The 17,304-nt window shown below is 40.4% G+C and overlaps 1 protein-coding gene across 1 annotated transcript in view; it reads left to right on the top strand.

The window, feature by feature from the left end:
- tenm1 (teneurin transmembrane protein 1) overlaps window positions 1-17,304 on the top strand; it is a 180,259-nt gene that overhangs the window by 116,544 nt on the left and 46,411 nt on the right. The window contains exons 18-22 of the mRNA XM_035162292.2: window positions 1,382-1,667; window positions 6,565-6,708; window positions 8,587-8,839; window positions 9,613-9,633; window positions 14,280-14,512. Of these exons, the coding sequence (XP_035018183.2) occupies window positions 1,382-1,667; window positions 6,565-6,708; window positions 8,587-8,839; window positions 9,613-9,633; window positions 14,280-14,512 (937 nt within the window). The remainder of the gene's footprint in view (window positions 1-1,381; window positions 1,668-6,564; window positions 6,709-8,586; window positions 8,840-9,612; window positions 9,634-14,279; window positions 14,513-17,304) is intronic.

The following is a 17,304-nucleotide window of genomic DNA, read 5'->3' as shown; positions in this document are numbered from 1 at the left end:
CAACAAACCAACCTGCTCTCATGGGATTTTGCAAATTTATTTGCATCAAATATGTACGGAGCAAAAGGAAAATGAGCAAAATGCAAATTTGGGCTCAATCCATGTACTCGTACGCCACAAAAACAAATTAGGTGTCTCAAAGTCAGGTCTGGAGGTCAGGCTGGCGATTATATATTTATTTATTTTAATGTGCCTCCAAGGATTTTTTTTACAGTGTCCACCTTGATCTTATTCCTCCACCTTAAATTCTCCGCACACAGAAAGTTGTTTTCTTGTTACCTGGATACATGATGGATTGCAGAAAATGTCACATCCAATATGTGATATGGTCCACATTGTCCTATTGTGGCAGAGGGAAGTAATAGTTTTTATTTGTTCGCATTATTCATTTCCACAACACATCATCTGCACTGCAAAGTTCAGCCGCGTTTTACCAAATCAGATGATTGGAATGAACAGATCGTTAAAATGAAGGAACATTTCATCCTCATGACAAATAACACCTTTGTCCCGAGAGGCAGCGAGCGCACAGACACAAAGAACAGTACTCAGTGTTCACAGCGAGCTCAGCGCCACCCACTGTGCTTACCTGGGTTAATAAACCTTAATAAGCTTTTAGACTTCTGATGAAAATGTCTCATCGTCGAATAGAAAATTTGATTCAAGGTGATCATTGACTGAAAATTAAATCAGATGTTCTCCATCAGAAATATTATAGAGAGAGAGATTAATGTTTCCTCCAGCAGATTATTAATCGCTTATTAGAAAAATTAATGTGGTGTTTTATTTGCTAGTGTGTAAGGTATATAATGTTTGTACATTTTCTCCCCTTCTGAATTTATTTCATTCATTGATTTGAATATGGTGACAGCTAATGATTTCTTAATTTATCTGTCACTTAAAAGGTACATTTCTCTGTCTATAAAATGTAAGAAAATAGTAAAGAGCCTGCTATTCCCTATTTCCCTAAGCCCAAAGATTTATTTAATTTAAAAACACAAAATATTCAACATACATACATTTTAGAAGCATTTCAAATCAATTCTTAGTTTGCTGTTAAGTTACTTTTCAATGTTCTCTCTGTTGACTAATTGATAACATGTTATTAGAAGTTAATCTAGAAGTTATTCTTTACTAAACAAATGGAAAGGTTTTAGATTTTTTATGATTATTATTATACTATGACTAACGTCTATTTTGAGTACCTGTTGCAAATTTCTGTGCAAGCTATTTCTTTGTGTACCTGTCAGTAGCACTTATCCTGTCAGCATTATTGTGTTAACAAATGCAAAGTAATGATAAAACACCTTCCTTACTTTTTGTCTGTCTTAATTATTCTCTGCTGTGTTTCTCACTCCACTCTACATCTCGTTCTCCCCAGGCTGTGCAGGAAGAAGTTTCAATTCCTGGAGGCTTTGTAAAGCTCAACTATTTGAGCACCCGTGCTGCAGGCTACCTCTCTCTGCTGCGAATCCTCCTCACACCTCCTTCCCCGTCATCCCCCGTCTCCCCACTGGGAGGTCTGTCCAAGGTGCACGTCCGTGCGTCGGTCCAGGGGAGGCTGTACCAGCGGTGGTATCCTGCAGGGCCTGGCCTGATCCACAGGCTGGTGTGGAACAAGACGGATGTTTACGGCCAGGAGGTCTGGGGCCTCACTCATGCAACCGGTATGTAGGACATGCAATACAATGGGCCTCATTTACAAATTTGATCTTAAGTAAGGGAAATCATAAAAACATGGGCTTTCCTTTTGTAATCCTAACACCCAAAGTTAAACTTTTACTAAGGACCACCCTACATCACATATAAGCAAACCTTTTCTAGTCTTTATACCAAAAAAGCTAATCACCTCTTTGCTATAGATTCTCAGTCGATGCACAAACTTGGGAGTGGTGTCAATTTTAACATCTAACTATTCTACAAGAAAACAAATACTGCTTCCCAAAATACATAACTATTCAAGCTTAATTTTTCAATGGAAGTATGAACCTGTGCAGCTTTGCTTCCAGATGGGAAATTCCTGAGGGATACGGTAAAATGTCTTGCTAAATTTAACTGAATAAAGAACTCCCACTTCTCAGGCCCTTTGAAATACAAATGTTTCAATCAGCTGAGTCACCGTCTACGTTCAAATCCAGCAAGAAAAATGCTATTGTTCTCCATAGTAACTCTCAGGTATCTGAATGACTGCTTTGCACAAAAGCCTGGTTGTTACTTGGTGTGTAACGGTTGACCATTCAGTATCAACCGATTGTTAAGGGAAAGTCTCCCACTGAGAAAAGGTTGGAGATTTTCTTATAAAAACATAATTACCGTGGGCTCTGGGTTCAGATTTTTAAATAGTGGTTTCACAACTGCAAATTTACCAGAATAGTCACCATATGTCAAATATTCTTTAGTCTGGAAATAAAAACTGAAGCGGAGCACCTTTCTGAGACCTTTAGGACCGACAGTAGAGAAGACTCCGGGTGTGTTGATGGCAGGATGCATGGATCTGCAGATATACTGTTGAAGGCAGTAAATATACCATCTGCAGTGTCAGGGAGATGCTGAAGAATGTCTAGATAATTTGGACAGAACTGATTTTGTGGAGACATGCCTGTGCATATGCTCCAAACAAATGTGTGCAAAGAAGGTTTTCATGGATGCAGCCTGTTGTGTCTCTCCCCCCCCCCCCGTGTCCTCTCCCACCTGTGCAAAGAAGACGTACTGGATATATAACAATCGATTTAAAGATGCTATAAAGGCTTTGACTGTTGAACTCTCCGTAGGTAATTTGAGAGGTATAGTATCCACTATCTGTGTGCACCACTTTTCTGTGTGGAAGGTTGTAGACAAAGACAGGCGCTGCGACAGAGAGCTTTCCAATAAGCACTGGGATATAGCAGGCCTACCAGAAGCTTTGTCCACTCGAGTGTATGGTCTCGTACACAGATTGCATCTCTCCTTCTCTAGCCCTCCTGCTGATCCATACCCTCCTCTCCTTATCTGCGGAAGCGGCGTTTCATCTGCCCAGCAGTTCTCTCACATTTGCTCAACTCAAATGATCCTGTTTTCTTATTTACCCTGCTTTTCCAAGACGCCTCCCTCCATGCCCTCCTTTTCCTCATCTCCTGTCCTCCTCTACCCTCCTGATAATTTTCCTATGTTTCTGTCCTCTCCCAAACTCTCTTTTCTTCTCCTCCCTACTTGTTATTTCCTCCTTTCACTCTGATCTGCCGATGTTACCTCTCCCCCCTCGTCTTCCTCTGCCCTTCATTTTTCTCTCTTCTCTACCCATTTCTCCCCCGATCCTTCCCCTTTATTGTCCTCTGTGCTTTGTTGGCACTATGACAAAGACGTGCACACACACACATGCACGCACACACACACCATTGTGTGTATGCGCTTACCGCTTACACACGCCCTCCATGTGCTCGCACATAGTCGGAGAAAGGGAGATCATGCTCTGTTTGCTGGGGTGAACACATTGCCTGAGGCTTCAGCAGAGGGGAATGAAAGCTTTCACCTGTGAGATATTGAGTGTGCATTTATGTTCTATGGCGTGCACGCTTATTGTTTGTGAGACAGTGTGTATACGTGTGCTGATGGTGTGGGACATTTCTTGTAATATAGCTACAGCAATATTCGGTTGTGAAGCTGTTCTCAAAACACTGACACTTTCCCTTTGAGATTGCTTTGCCCGTTTTGTCCTGGAAAAGCCTTGTTCCTCAAATATAGTCGGGTTTATTGTAGAATTTTAAAAAACAGAACAATGTCCCTATTGACGGCAATTTATTTATGGCTGGTTTTGATGCATTTTCATACGGATGGATTGGTTTCCTGGTCATGAAACGTGTTTTTCAAGGGGATGTGCGTTGTGAATAGAAGGGTCACAAACTACACAATATGTCCCATATTGTGACCTATGCTTTTATTGTAGAAAAGTCCTTTTTGTGTCTATGTAAGCATTTCTTTTATATACAGTATATTGTTACTCAGTGGCTCTCACTCCTATTTTCTGTACAAGATCACAAGCCTGTCCGAGCTTCAGACACATAAAATAGAAACAAATGAGCCTTTTTAATGAACTTAAGAGCAAGTTACTGGACTTAGAACTTTTGTCCAACACTGTAAGATTTCTTTTTCTCCTTCAGAATCCCCAGTGTCCCAAATTACCCATTATTCTCCCTCCCCAATCACCTTATCGATTGTACCCATTGAGTAGGAGATTTAAGTTAGCCCTGTGTGCCTGCTGAGAGTTTCTCTCCACGTTAAAGGGAATCTCCCGAGTTTGTGCATAATGCGAGCGCCCCTACTTACGCATTCCACTGTCTCCACTGTTCTTTATGCTGACTTTGCTCCCCAGTTCCCCTTGAGTGCCCGTCAATTCAGAGGCAACGCTGGTTTACAACGAAGCGAGTTAGCGAGATCAGTGTCAACAGTGACTGACAGCGACAACTTTACTTCTACAGCTCCTTTGTCAGACTTGTCAAGCTCTTCTTCCTGTACAGTATATCAATATCTTCATTCAAGATATGTGCCATCATTTTGAAATATGCCTAAACTAACTGTATTGAAATCCTAGAGCAGCACGTTATAAAGAGCTTTTGTATTTCATACAATTAACCTGAAAACAGATATGGGCAAAATATTAAAAAAGCATCTCTCTGACTTTATTGAAAAGTTACTTTTAATGAAAGCATCACCCACTAGGCACCAGTCTAAAAATGTGCACATGATATGATTTTTCTTTTACAAAAAGGTGCATTCAAATCAATATTTTTATACAAATAAATCATCAAACTGAGTGTGATTTTAACAGGCCGTGCAAAGTGATGAGCCCACACAGGGAAATCACCAAACTCTGCAGTTCTTCCCAGGCATTGCTTTCCTTTCAGCTCATTGTTTTGGTTTCTTCAGCCCACAAACGCTCATCAAAGATGCTTCTGAACACAGCAGGCAGCTCTCTGCAGACAAAGAGCTCAGATAAACCCACTGCAACACATCTCACAGCACCACACAGCAGACGATGTTAGCATCATAGTTGTGAACATAGTATTTAACTGCAGAACAGCAAGATATCTGGTAACCAAAACAAGAGTGTTTGTTGGATGTGTAAATAGGCTGCTATTTGATAATGAGACGACTGTAACAACTTCATGAGGTGATAATATGTTTTCTTTGACCTTTGCAAGTCTGTCCTCTGCCTCCAGTTTAGAACAAAAGTAAACACACAAAAGTACTTTTTACAATATGGTAAGATTGAAAAGTACTTTATAAAGATTTCACCAAAGTTAAGGCACAGAAGTATCATAAGCAAATTATAAAAACGATATGTGTTATACTTATTTCAGATGAGAATAATATATTTAAGATTATTGTTTTTTACAGTTTAATGTTGTCTACTGGTGTTGAGTAGTTTAATCCATAGAATGAGATGTTCTGATATAATGTTTCCCTCCCAGAATTATACTGATCCAATACCAGAGCATTTAGGTGTGCTACTAACCCTGTATGGAAGTGATGATTGCTATCATTGTTGTGTGGCCTAGCTCAGCTTAAACCCGGTGGAAAACAAATACATACAGAGAATTAATGCTGTCGACCTTCTCTGATTGTCTAATTTCACAGTTATAACTCAATAAAACACAAATAAGTAACACACAACAATTATTTCATTTAAATAGAAGACGCAATTTCTGAGAAAAGAAAAGTGTCCTTTTATTTGGGTAAAATTAATATAATTTAAAGATGTGGTATCAGATCGGTACACAGATTTGAGTACTCGCTGATTAGTATTGTAGGCACTCCCAATGCTGTTATCAGAACATCTCTACTATAATGTGTCCTAGAGTAACTCATATGCTAATAATATGTAACCACAGTATTCAAATGAGCAGAGTGGAGTAAAAATAGAAAGTTGAAAGTACGCTAACCCATAAAATTTCCATTTCAGTATTTGAGTAAATGTACCTGCCACCTCTGAGAAAAGCTCTGCATACATTTCTCTCTGCAGTGTATCTGTGTTTGTGTTGTAGAAGAGCATGAGACAAGTACTCATTTGAGTGTTTACATGTTTTCTAAGGCCCCTATGGCTTTGTCACCTGCTGCCTTTAAACGTTTTCCAAGTCTGAAGTGGTAAATTACTGTCGAAACATTTAATCCTGCCAAGCCAAAAAAGAAAAAAGGCTGTTGATAGTTGTTAGCTGTAGTAGGATGCTGCACAGCGTATCATTACGACTAAGAGGCCAAGCAGCTAATTCTAGGGCTCCTTCATGAAGATGGGCTCCTCCTGATTACGCCTCCACTTCTCAGTGATCTCTCTCAAACACACACACACACTGATGAGATCTCACCACAGGCCTTTCATCTGTTTCACCACTCAATACAATACAGTTTTGAGAGCTATGGCTGTGTGTGTGTGTGTGTGTGTGTGTGTGTGCGCTTGTGTGTAAAGTTGCTGTTAAGTTCTGTACAAATACCACCACATAGTCATTACGTTTGACATACCATTGTAGGACACTACGGCATATAGCTCTATCTGTGCGTAACATCAAGTCCTCTTGTGTTTTTGTGTTACAGTGTCGGTCGGCTATGAGTACGAGTCATGTCCTGGTGTTATCCATTGGGAGAGGAGGACGGCTCTGATGCAAGGATTTGAACTGGTCCCTTCAAACCTGGGAGGCTGGTCACTGGACAAACACCACACCCTCAACATACGCAGTGGTGAGTACTAGACTGTGGGTAGTCGACCATCAGGACCCAATGGGCCGGGTTCCAAGTAGAATGTTAAATGATATTTGGGTAATATACGTCTTCCACAATCGTGGAAAATAAGCAATGACCGTGCGTGTGAGGAACACACCCTTTCACACATTTTTATTTTGTATAAATACTTAAAATGTTGATACATCTCTCCCCATTGAGACTGTGTTTTATCATGAATGTTGTAAAGGCACTTTTGTCTGTCCTGAGAGAGCGATCCTTCACTTGACTCTCTGAGGTTTCTGTAGTTTTTTTTCCCTGCTAAGAGGGTTTTTTAGTAGATTTTTCCTCACTTTGGTCCAGGGTTAAAGGCAGAGGATGTTGCACCTTGTTGATCCCTGAGGCAAATGGTTATTTGTGAATATGGGCTATACAAATAAAATTTGATTTGTTTTATTTTGACAAACTCAGTGCAGCTTACATTCACTGCATCGAGCTGGCGTCGGGCTGTGGACTGGAGGGTTTGGGTTGGGCGTGGTTTGTTTTCTCTTGGACTAGGATAGGCTCGTACAGAAAAATGAGACCAGAGCTGCACTCTAGTGATTCCAAACACGAGTAATACTTGACCTCAGTTTTAAAATGAACTGAATTGAACTGGACCATTTTTTATGTGTTTTTTATTTATTTATAGATACAACACTGAAATCTTCGTTTGAGTCAATCACATACAGTGTATCCTGGAAATATCATCAGAAGGCTGCAACATTAAATATGATTTCTAACATTATTGGAAGTGTAAAACATTATATAACAAAAATAGTAAAATACTTTTCACTTTAGTCCTTGTTGTAAATAAAGCAAAGCCTGTGACAAGGCTACATTGACAAACCCACTCAATAAATACCATTTATTCCATTAAAGCTCCTGAACAAATTTACATAACATTAAAGGTTTACAACGCAGGATTATACAAGCACTGTATAGACTCATATAAGAGTAATCGTGTGAGCCCCTAACAGTGTGTGGAGGTGTATTTACCTGCAGACACCCTTCCCTCTGCCTGTATTTTATTATTTTCCCCATATTTTCCTGTATGCAGGACATTTCTGGGCTGCCAATTTTGGGCAGTGTGTGTGTGTAGCCCCCAGCCAATAAAAAAACCATTGAACAGGATACATCATCCCTGTGTCTGTCTCTCTCCTCAGCTCTGTCTGTGGCGTGTTCAAAGAGCTGCAGGTCTGCGTGTCTCTTTGAATGTGGGCAGGGCCGAGCTACACACACACACACACATGCAGAGCAGAGAGGTCACAGTGGACATGAAGAAACGTGGACTTCAGCAATCACACAAAATCCAGCAATGCAGCAGCTTGAGTTGTGCAGATGTGCCGGGGCCATTATCTGTGCTTAAGAACGTAACCGCTGTGGATCAATGAGATGAAAACGTTGTAGTACCGTGTTTTGTTGTTCATTTTAAGGAGGAGCAAACACTGAATAATATGTCTACAAACAGCAACTGAGAAATCCAGTGTAGCTTTAAATTTTCCTTCGGAAATATACAATAAAAGTATCAAGGAGAAAAAACACTGTTTCAGTTGTTCTTTATTGAGACTTAACAGTCAAATTTGTTTTGACAGTAGCCAAAACGTCCAACAGCTGTCATCACATTTAGATTCAAACATTGCCAAATTCTAGCTGGTGCAGAGAAGTGAGTGGCACCCCCTTCCCACCCACTTAAAAAGCAGTGAGAGCAGCTCAGACAAAACAAAAAAATGCAGAAAATCCGTCATGTGAAATAATCTCAACTGTTCTTTGGCGGAAAATTGTGTGTTCGTGTAGGATCCCATCAGTCACAGCAATAACTGCCTTTAAGGTATTTATTGCATTCCTCTCTCTCCAAAGGAATCCTTCACAAGGGAAATGGGGAGAACGTCTTCCTCTCCCAGCAGCCTCCTGTCATCAGCACCGTGATGGGGAACGGTTTCTACCGGAGCGTCCCCTGTGGGCCGAGCTGCAGCGGCACCGCCCGGGACATGATGCTGTTTGCCCCCGTGGCACTAGCCAGCGGGCCAGATGGCTCCCTCTATGTGGGGGACTTCAACTTCGTCCGCAGGGTCCACCCAGACGGATACACCAGAACCATACTTGAACTCAAGTGAGAGTCCTGATCTTGTTGTCTACGCATGTGATAAGGCGAGTGTGATCTTGGTTAGGATCTCCCACAGTGGGAAGCAGTGGGATTGTGAGCATTGGATTGACTTGAGCACAATTAAACAAAATTTCCGCAGCTGATATGGGCTCGTGTGGCATAAGCGCTGCTTGGCATCAATGGTTTTGATCTTTTTGATCTCAACAGAATAAACTCTGAAGTTTGTCTCCACGCAGAAAGCCGAGTGTGAGAGGTTCAAACAACACATCTAATCTACCTCTTTAGGATGTGAGAGAAGCTGAAAGTCTTTGCTGTGAAACAAAGATATTTTTTTTCCTATGGATTAAGACGATGATATCTCCTACTGCGCTGCAGGCACTGCGTTCTCTATTTCTGTACTTTCTCGGGTGTGGAATCTCGATGGGATTGCACAGCCATTTGTCCTGTAATGTGTTCTTCTTATGTAACTTTACTCTCTCCTTCTCTATTATCATCTTATCTCTGACTAATATTCCTGGTTCAGACGGAGGTTTCACAGTGTCTGTATTTGATATGTCCTTGTCCTCTGGGAGGAAAATGCTTAATAGCTTCTTATTTAGGTTGATATTTAATGTGAAACCTTAAAGTCGTCTAAATCAACTTTAATCTCACTTTATGAGGAGAGAATTGACTTATTGTATCCTATGAAATTCTAAGTGACTCTCTTTAGCATCGTAAATGATTGTTCTTACCTTCTCTTTTCTCCTTTTAAAAAATGCTCCTCCGTGGCTTGTTATCAGGAACCGCGACACCAGGCACAGGTGAGAACTGGTGATTAACACCTTCTTTTATACATCGTGACAGAAAACACATACATGCAAAGAATGTGTCAAGTCCAAAGACGGGACATGTTGTAAAGCGTCTCACAGCATTTTATTTTGGTTTGTTTGCTGCAAATTGCATTGACCTGATGTCCCCTCTGCCAACAAACACACAAACACACACACAACACTTCATACACTCAGGTTGTAGTCAGATCTATCAAATCCACATTTAAATTTCACTAGGCGATATTAAATTGGAAATCGGCCAAAATGTCAAGGATTTCCTGTATTAGAGGATTACCAGGACTCTGTTTTGGCGCATGCAGCGGTTCATGCACTTCCTGAGCTGGTCTAAAAGCCCGAGGCCTGGTATGGCCTCGACATTGTCCCCAGCCCTGGATGGTCGGTGTGAGCTCTATACACCATGTCCAACAGAAGATTAGACAGATGTTATAGGGTTTGTGTCTGTCTGTGTGTATATGTGGGTCTGTACATGTTTGTGCTCCCGTCTGCGTGTGTGCTACTATCAGGGGTTATATCGAGCCGATTGTGTGTGTGTGTGTGTGTGTGTGTGTGTGTGTGTGTGTGTGTGTGTGTTGAGTGGGGGGGGGGGAGGACACAGAGAGGGTTTTATCTGATTTGAAAAGAGATTTTTCAAGATGCCATATCTCTAGCATGCCAAAGTTATCAACCATGCAAAAGGGATAATCTGGCTGAGCGTTCATGGCTGTACTGTTTAACTGGCTGTGTACATACTGTTCATCCACAAGCTATGGTGAATACCTACCATAAATATTTATTAAATTGATAAAAAGTTGAAATGAAAATTTAACTAATAATAATGTTAAAAAGTAATAAATAAATTCTTGAAATAGCCCAAAATAATAGACAATGTGAATTAAGCTGAATTTATAATTTTTTTGAGTATTTATATGAAATTGTCTAAATGTAATGAATAAGTTAGTTTTCAAACTACTAACATTTTCTTCAGTTACGCCTGACGTCCGTACGACTTTTAAGGGACTTTAAGGGGAAACGCTGCTGACTGGATTTGAAAAGGCTTTAGGCGTGTCTGACACCTACGTTCATGTGATTTAGTCTTATCAGTCACAACATATCCTGTCCTGATTGTAACGCTCCTGTCACATAACCCTTACCCTGAAGAAAACAAACATCTTGAGCCTCAACTATCAGTGGATGCAGAGTAGACGATCTGCTTCCTGTTTACAATGCCTCATGACCAGTGTACTTCTAAAGGTCATGTGATTTGCATTTTCAGGCATGTTAGTGTAGTGGGAGAATATTTCTGATACAGAGCTATAACATAAGATATCCTTTTGATTCGAAAACACTGTTTTAAAATGAAAATGCTGTTTTGTTAGTGTGAACAAATAACCAAAGTATTGACTGAATGGTCAAGACAGTCGGCCTCCTGGATAAATGGTTAAAATGGTCATCTTCTGGCACTCCAAGGGGGCGTAGTGTAGCTTTTTATGACAAAAAGTCCCTGGTCTGAGCCTATAGCTGCTGGATTTTCATGAAGGCACTCTCGATACTCTCACGTCACCCTGGAGGTTTCTCCTTTCCTGCCTCTACGCTTTTCCTCTGCAGCAGCTTTTTACTGTTAGCAGCACATTAGGGTTTCTCTTTTATTCTATACTATTGTTCTCCCAAATACATAAATTATTCATCCATATTCAGCTTTCAAAGCTTTTCACTCCACATTCTTCCCATCAAAGTGCCTATCAGCCCAACAGGGCTTCAAAACAAGGTGCTCTCCGATGGGAGACAATATGGGATGTACTAACTGTAAAACCATTGTCTATTCTTTCCCTTCAAGAGTTTGAGGCAAGAGTAAAGCAAATACGGGAGGAAGTCTTCTACAGTATTATCTGAGCGCTCAGGCGGTCGATTCGGAGAAATGGTCAGGATAAACCAGATCACTTTCCGTCCTCTCTGATCATCGCTTTGTTATTTTGCGCGGAGGGAACAAGGGAGGCTGTGGAGCGGGATTACTTTTGCTGTTGTGGTTATTGTTGTTCAATTCATTTACACTGTATAGATGTATTCGGAGCTGTAAGCATCTAATTGAGTGAGAGACAGGTGAAGTGCTTTGTAATCACTTATATTCACCATGCATTGCTTGCGGTCGCTTCAGAGGCTTAACAAATATGATATAGTGCGCGGAGCAGCGGCACACTTTGGAACTGGCTGAACAACTCTCTTAGGACCCAGTTTAAATTATGTATGTGCAGTTCAGTCCAGAGGTCTGTAAACAGTTATGCACTTAATGGACTAGATGACTGACAGCACCCTTGCCTCAGTTGCAGTGTGTTTTTTTCTGGGTTGTGAGAAGGTTCAGGCTACTGCTATCAGGCAGTGTCGTATTCACACCATGGTCTTAATTGGGTTAATATCAGAATACTGGTGTCAATGTGTATGTAGTCAGTGTACATGCAATCGTCATGCATGTGGTAGAAACGTATTTCTTGACACTCTAATCTCCTGTGCAAGATATTTCTCGCTGAATAGCTCGTGGAAAGAGAAAAAGAAAAAGTAAGCTGTCTTTGAATTAACTGTGAGAAGCCTTTGAGCCAGCTGACGTTCACATTACAGAGTGACTGCTTGGATCTCGTTTAGTTACAATATAGAATGTGCAAAATTCAAAATCACTCTCACATATTTTTTTGCAATCGCTGCGTTTGAGTTCCAAGGTTTTCTGAAATTAATGAGCTGCAGACTATGAAAAGGAGACAAGTCAAGTCGTCTCCGTGCTACATGTGCACGGTGTTGGCACAACAACAGCACATACACAGCTCACAGTCGGTATGAGGCTGAATGAAGTCAGTTCTCATCAGGCTTACCTCTGGATTCAACCGCTGGTCTTTGACGTTGCATATGCAGCACGGTTTTGTTGTTGTTGTTTGAGTGTTTTGTTTGTCGGATTTTGTCTCCTCGTTGTTTTGGTCTTTTGTCCTTGATTTGCAATGAGTTTATTGTGAAAATCCTCTGAGTGTGTAACTTCTGGCCCAGTACCACCAGTTTTCATGTTAATGCAGTGATGTAATATATGAATGTTTTTAGGTTGTCCGTCCCCCGATCCGTTCCATTCTTGGGAACACGATATCTCATAAACACCAAGTGGAAATTCCTTCAAATTTGGAACAAACATTCAGTTGAACTCACATATGAACAGAGTTCGGTCATCAAAGATCAAAGGTCTACATCACTGTGAACTCACATGTATTTTTAAATTATGGACAGAGGTCAAGGTCAAGGTCACGGTGAACTTACAAATCCCTATTTTGGTAAACACGTTATCTTTAGGACGCCTCAAGAGGATCCTTTATAATTTTGCACAGATTTACACGTAGACTCACAGATTATATAATTAGATTTGTGTGGCCAATGGTCAAGGTCAGAGGACACTCACAAAACATGTTTTTTGGTCTTTTGAACATGATTCCCTAAGTCTGCCTTCCGGGAATTTCTTCAAATATTAATCAGTTTCACTTGGACTCAACGATAAACTAATTAGATTTCAGTGGTCAAAAGCTAAAGGTCAGTGTGACCTTATATGAGTCTGGAATATTTTTTTCATGTAGACTGAAAGTGCATTGGCTGAAGGAGACATACAACTGCCGGGCTGTAATTTTAGTTGAGAAAATTGACTGGTTGTTTGTTCTTCTTTTGTTTCACATCCTGTCCGGCTGGATCTGCTCTGTGCTGCCTGCCACGGCTTCTGTCAACTTAATTTAACCTTGATGTACACAACTATCCGGTTTAGGCAATGTACTGTTCTGCACATATAAAGAGTAATATAGGAAAGGCGTAGCACATTAGAAGGGGCACTAGTTGTCTCTTGAACAGATCAGGTGTAACCTTTTACCACTGGTGCACAGTTTGTTCATGTAGTTTGAATATAGTATGTTGAAGGTATGTAGGCAAAGCAAGGCAAATTTATTTGTAGAGCACATTTCAACAACGAGGAAATTCAAAGCGCTTTACTTCAGATATAAAATGCATAAACATAAAATGCAAAAAAATTGATAAAAAGAGTTTTATATACTGTATATATGAATGAAATATAGAGGTCGGCCCAGGTTGTCTTCACTGCATGGGATTATTAAGTGTAAGCAGTGACATATAAGGGAAATATCAGTCACTGGTTAATACTCTAGATTCATGAGCTTATTAAATTTCCTTTTCTTAACAAACTCACTGAAGAATGCTAAGAATGCAATTATCACTTAGAACTATTATTCAGCTGCAGCGGCTGTGGCCATCTGTACTATTTAAATTAGAAGACATTAATCATGTTGTTCCAGCACAGGCACAAGTGTACTCCTGGAGTTTCTCAAACTAATGCTATTCACTGGGATGACCTGATTGCCACTAAATGCCTTGACTTCAGCTAATGGTGTTGTCAAGTCATGAAAACTGAATAATATTAGAATTTCCTGAAATAGGGCAATCTCACTGTGAAAATAAGTTTGAATGTAGTGACATCAGCTTTTTTCAATGTAAAAAGGAAAACTCTGCCAGTATCTTATCATGGTATAATTAAAATACTTAAAATCATTTAAACTTAATAAGCTTTCTAACTTGATTGCCAATTAACCTTATCCACCTTCTCCCGCTAGCACCAGCCCTGCTCATAAGTACTACCTGGCCATGGACCCAATGGGGGAGGTTCTGTACGTGTCGGACACCAGCAGTCGCAGAGTGTACCGGGTCAGGAATCTCGGGCAGCCGAAAGACCCGTCACGCAACATGGAGGTGGTGGCCGGGACAGGGGAGCAGTGTCTACCTTTTGACCAGAGCCACTGCGGAGAGGGCAGGAAGGCCACCGAGGCCGCGCTCAATAATCCTCGAGGTAGGAAAAACACAGACGCCGCATCTGAGCAACTCTTTTTTCTCAGTCCGTTCAGTTACAGCACACTACACATTGGCATTTCTTTCCTCTGTGATGGTTGGTTGGGTCACACCCTGTGTGCTGGGCTAAACTCGGCCCTCTCCCTCTCTCTGGGAGTGTAGAAACAGCTGTTTGTTGTTGCCCCCCACTTTCATCCTTTTATTGACTGTCCATTCAAGTGTGTGTGTTTGTGCGGGTATATGCTTTTGTTGTAGTTGTTGTAACGGGACCTTTCATTTTGGTCGACCTTTTAATTGTGCCATATCCGTTTTACCTGTGGCTTTGACCATCTTTGATGTAACTGTCGGGGCTGACGACATATGGCTGCTAGCCAGTTAGGCAGTCAGCTGTTTTTTTTTCTTCCAATGTTTGTATCAGTAACTCGTAAATTAATCCCAATTGTTCATTGCTGTTTGCTGCGAACGTGGATGAACAAATTACCAATCATTAAAGAATCGAGTAGCATCAGGTAGATTTTGATCAGCAGTGGTAGTGAAAACAACAACTCCCATGATCCCATACTGCTTCAAAACTTCATCAAACTAACTCTTTTGCTATTGTTTTAACAAAATCCAGGTGTGTTTTTATTTGTCCTTATCAAGAGCAGTAGTTGGATTGTCAGTATTGAAATTGTCATGGGGGTCTACCATCCTGGTCTCATAAAAACTCACTGTGATGACCCTGAAACCATCTCTGAGACACTGGGCTTTCTCCTTGCATTGCAGTATTTATAAAATGCTAATCTGTGTGGGAGGGTGGTATGATTCTTTTCATATAACAGGGTTTAGCTCACATTTCACACATTCTATCCTCCGTCAATCCCGGTTAGGCAAAATGTATAATAATAGTTAACATACAATTGATATCAGTATCCATGAATCTCTCCTGCGACTTGTCCTCTCTGTGGGAGGTTACTGTTTTTATATTCAGAAACCTGCTCAGAAATATCCATTCACTCCAGACATTCTGCCTATTTTGAATTATCTGTGAATTATTAATTTTTGCATATTGCAAAACATAGTGAAGTATTTTGTCTGAGAATATACAATCATGGCACAAACCCATTATAACCCATGATTAAATGTATTTTTTCTACATTATATATATGTATATATATATATATATATTTTTTTTTTTCCTGAGTTTTTATTCTGGGACATATTGGTGCTATGACTGTTTGCATTAGAAGAGTCATATAAAGCTTTATGTCTCATATAATTCATGCAAGCATATTTCGCCCCATCACATTCACACCATCAGCCAATTAGAACAGGTAAGGATGGATTGATGGATATGTGGTGTTTGTGCCCATTTATATTTATTAACCTTACATGACCATTTTTTTAATAATAAGAATTAATTCAACCAGCAAGAATAAAATTTTACGCTCAATATTAATGATCATATTTGTTGGTGGAAAAAAAGATTACCTTTAAAAGGTAATTACCTAACTTCCTTCACATGATTTACCTTAAATCATAATTAATTGGTACAAAATGTTGATTTTATTCATAACAAGAAAATTGCCTGCCCTGTCTGCCAAACTCGAGCTCTCACACAGCAGATATTTTGCCATGTCACCGCAGGAAAAGCACAAATATGGTTAATGAAACCAGTAATTATGGCTGTAGTCCATTCAGGTGCCCCAGTGTCAGGACACTGGGGTTGTGCATGTTGGCTCACTGTCAAAATGTCTGTGGAGGAAAAAAAAAACAGGTCTGTTGTGTCAGCTTTGTAGTCAACAACTCACCACATGTAAGAGCTCCGTAAATGGAACAATCTATTCTGGGTTGCACTGACTCATCCACAAAGCCTAAATTACAAGAATTGTAAGGGAATACATCAAAGGTGAATTTCTTTTGAGTTTGTTTTCTTCCTGTGATCATTAACAGCTACACACATACATCCCTTACACAGTGCCACAACAATTAACTTAAACATCATACACACACATTTGATTAGACCTTTGAGTTCATTCCATATTCATGTTACCCTTATTGCCAGTTATACACACATGCAGTGGTGTATCTAGGATTTTTCTAAATCGGGGGCCTTAAAGGGGCCACACTTTACACAGAGGGGCAAATATTATATGTCCAACATCCATGACCCGTTCCTTATTTAGTAAGGTGCACATTTAAGTCCTCATTTACCGTTAGCACTGTAGCTTTGAGCAAAGCCACACATAGTTGAATATATCTTGGAAACTGTTCATTGTTCAAGCAAAGAAAATAAGAAAATAGAAAATAATGAATTATTGTTAGTGACTTTAGACTTCAGATTTCAGCTGGAACAAGTGCACCCCGGGCCCCACCCCTGGATCAGCCCCTGCACACATACAGTATAATATAAATACATACACACTGCGTCACCAGGCTTCCCTGTAACACAAATTAAATGCCCCTGCAGCAACATTAGCTGAGTACAAACTAACCATCCACTGCACACTTTGCCATCCAGAGGGAGGCTGGTACAGTCATTTTAAAATACTGGCAAACGGGGACTAGCTGTGCCGTGAGAACAAGATAAGATGGTCATGGCAAGGAAAGTTATTTGATCTTTTTTTTTTAAAATGACAATAATAGCCTAACTAACAGGGTAAGCATGGCTTCCCCTGGCTTATGGGAGAAAATGGCACTCGTGGGCGCTAAACTCAACCAAAATAGGCCTGTCATATTAAGCTTTTCTAATACACACAAGGCTGAAGATGCAGCCCCGATTCCCTGCTAGCTTTAGCCCAGTTCAAGCTGAAT

Source organism: Hippoglossus stenolepis, chromosome 7 (genome assembly GCF_022539355.2).
Source record: "Hippoglossus stenolepis isolate QCI-W04-F060 chromosome 7, HSTE1.2, whole genome shotgun sequence".
Lineage (NCBI taxonomy): Eukaryota > Metazoa > Chordata > Actinopteri > Pleuronectiformes > Pleuronectidae > Hippoglossus > Hippoglossus stenolepis.
Note: the sequence above shows the minus strand (reverse complement) of the source record. Positions and strands in the feature narration are given on the sequence as shown.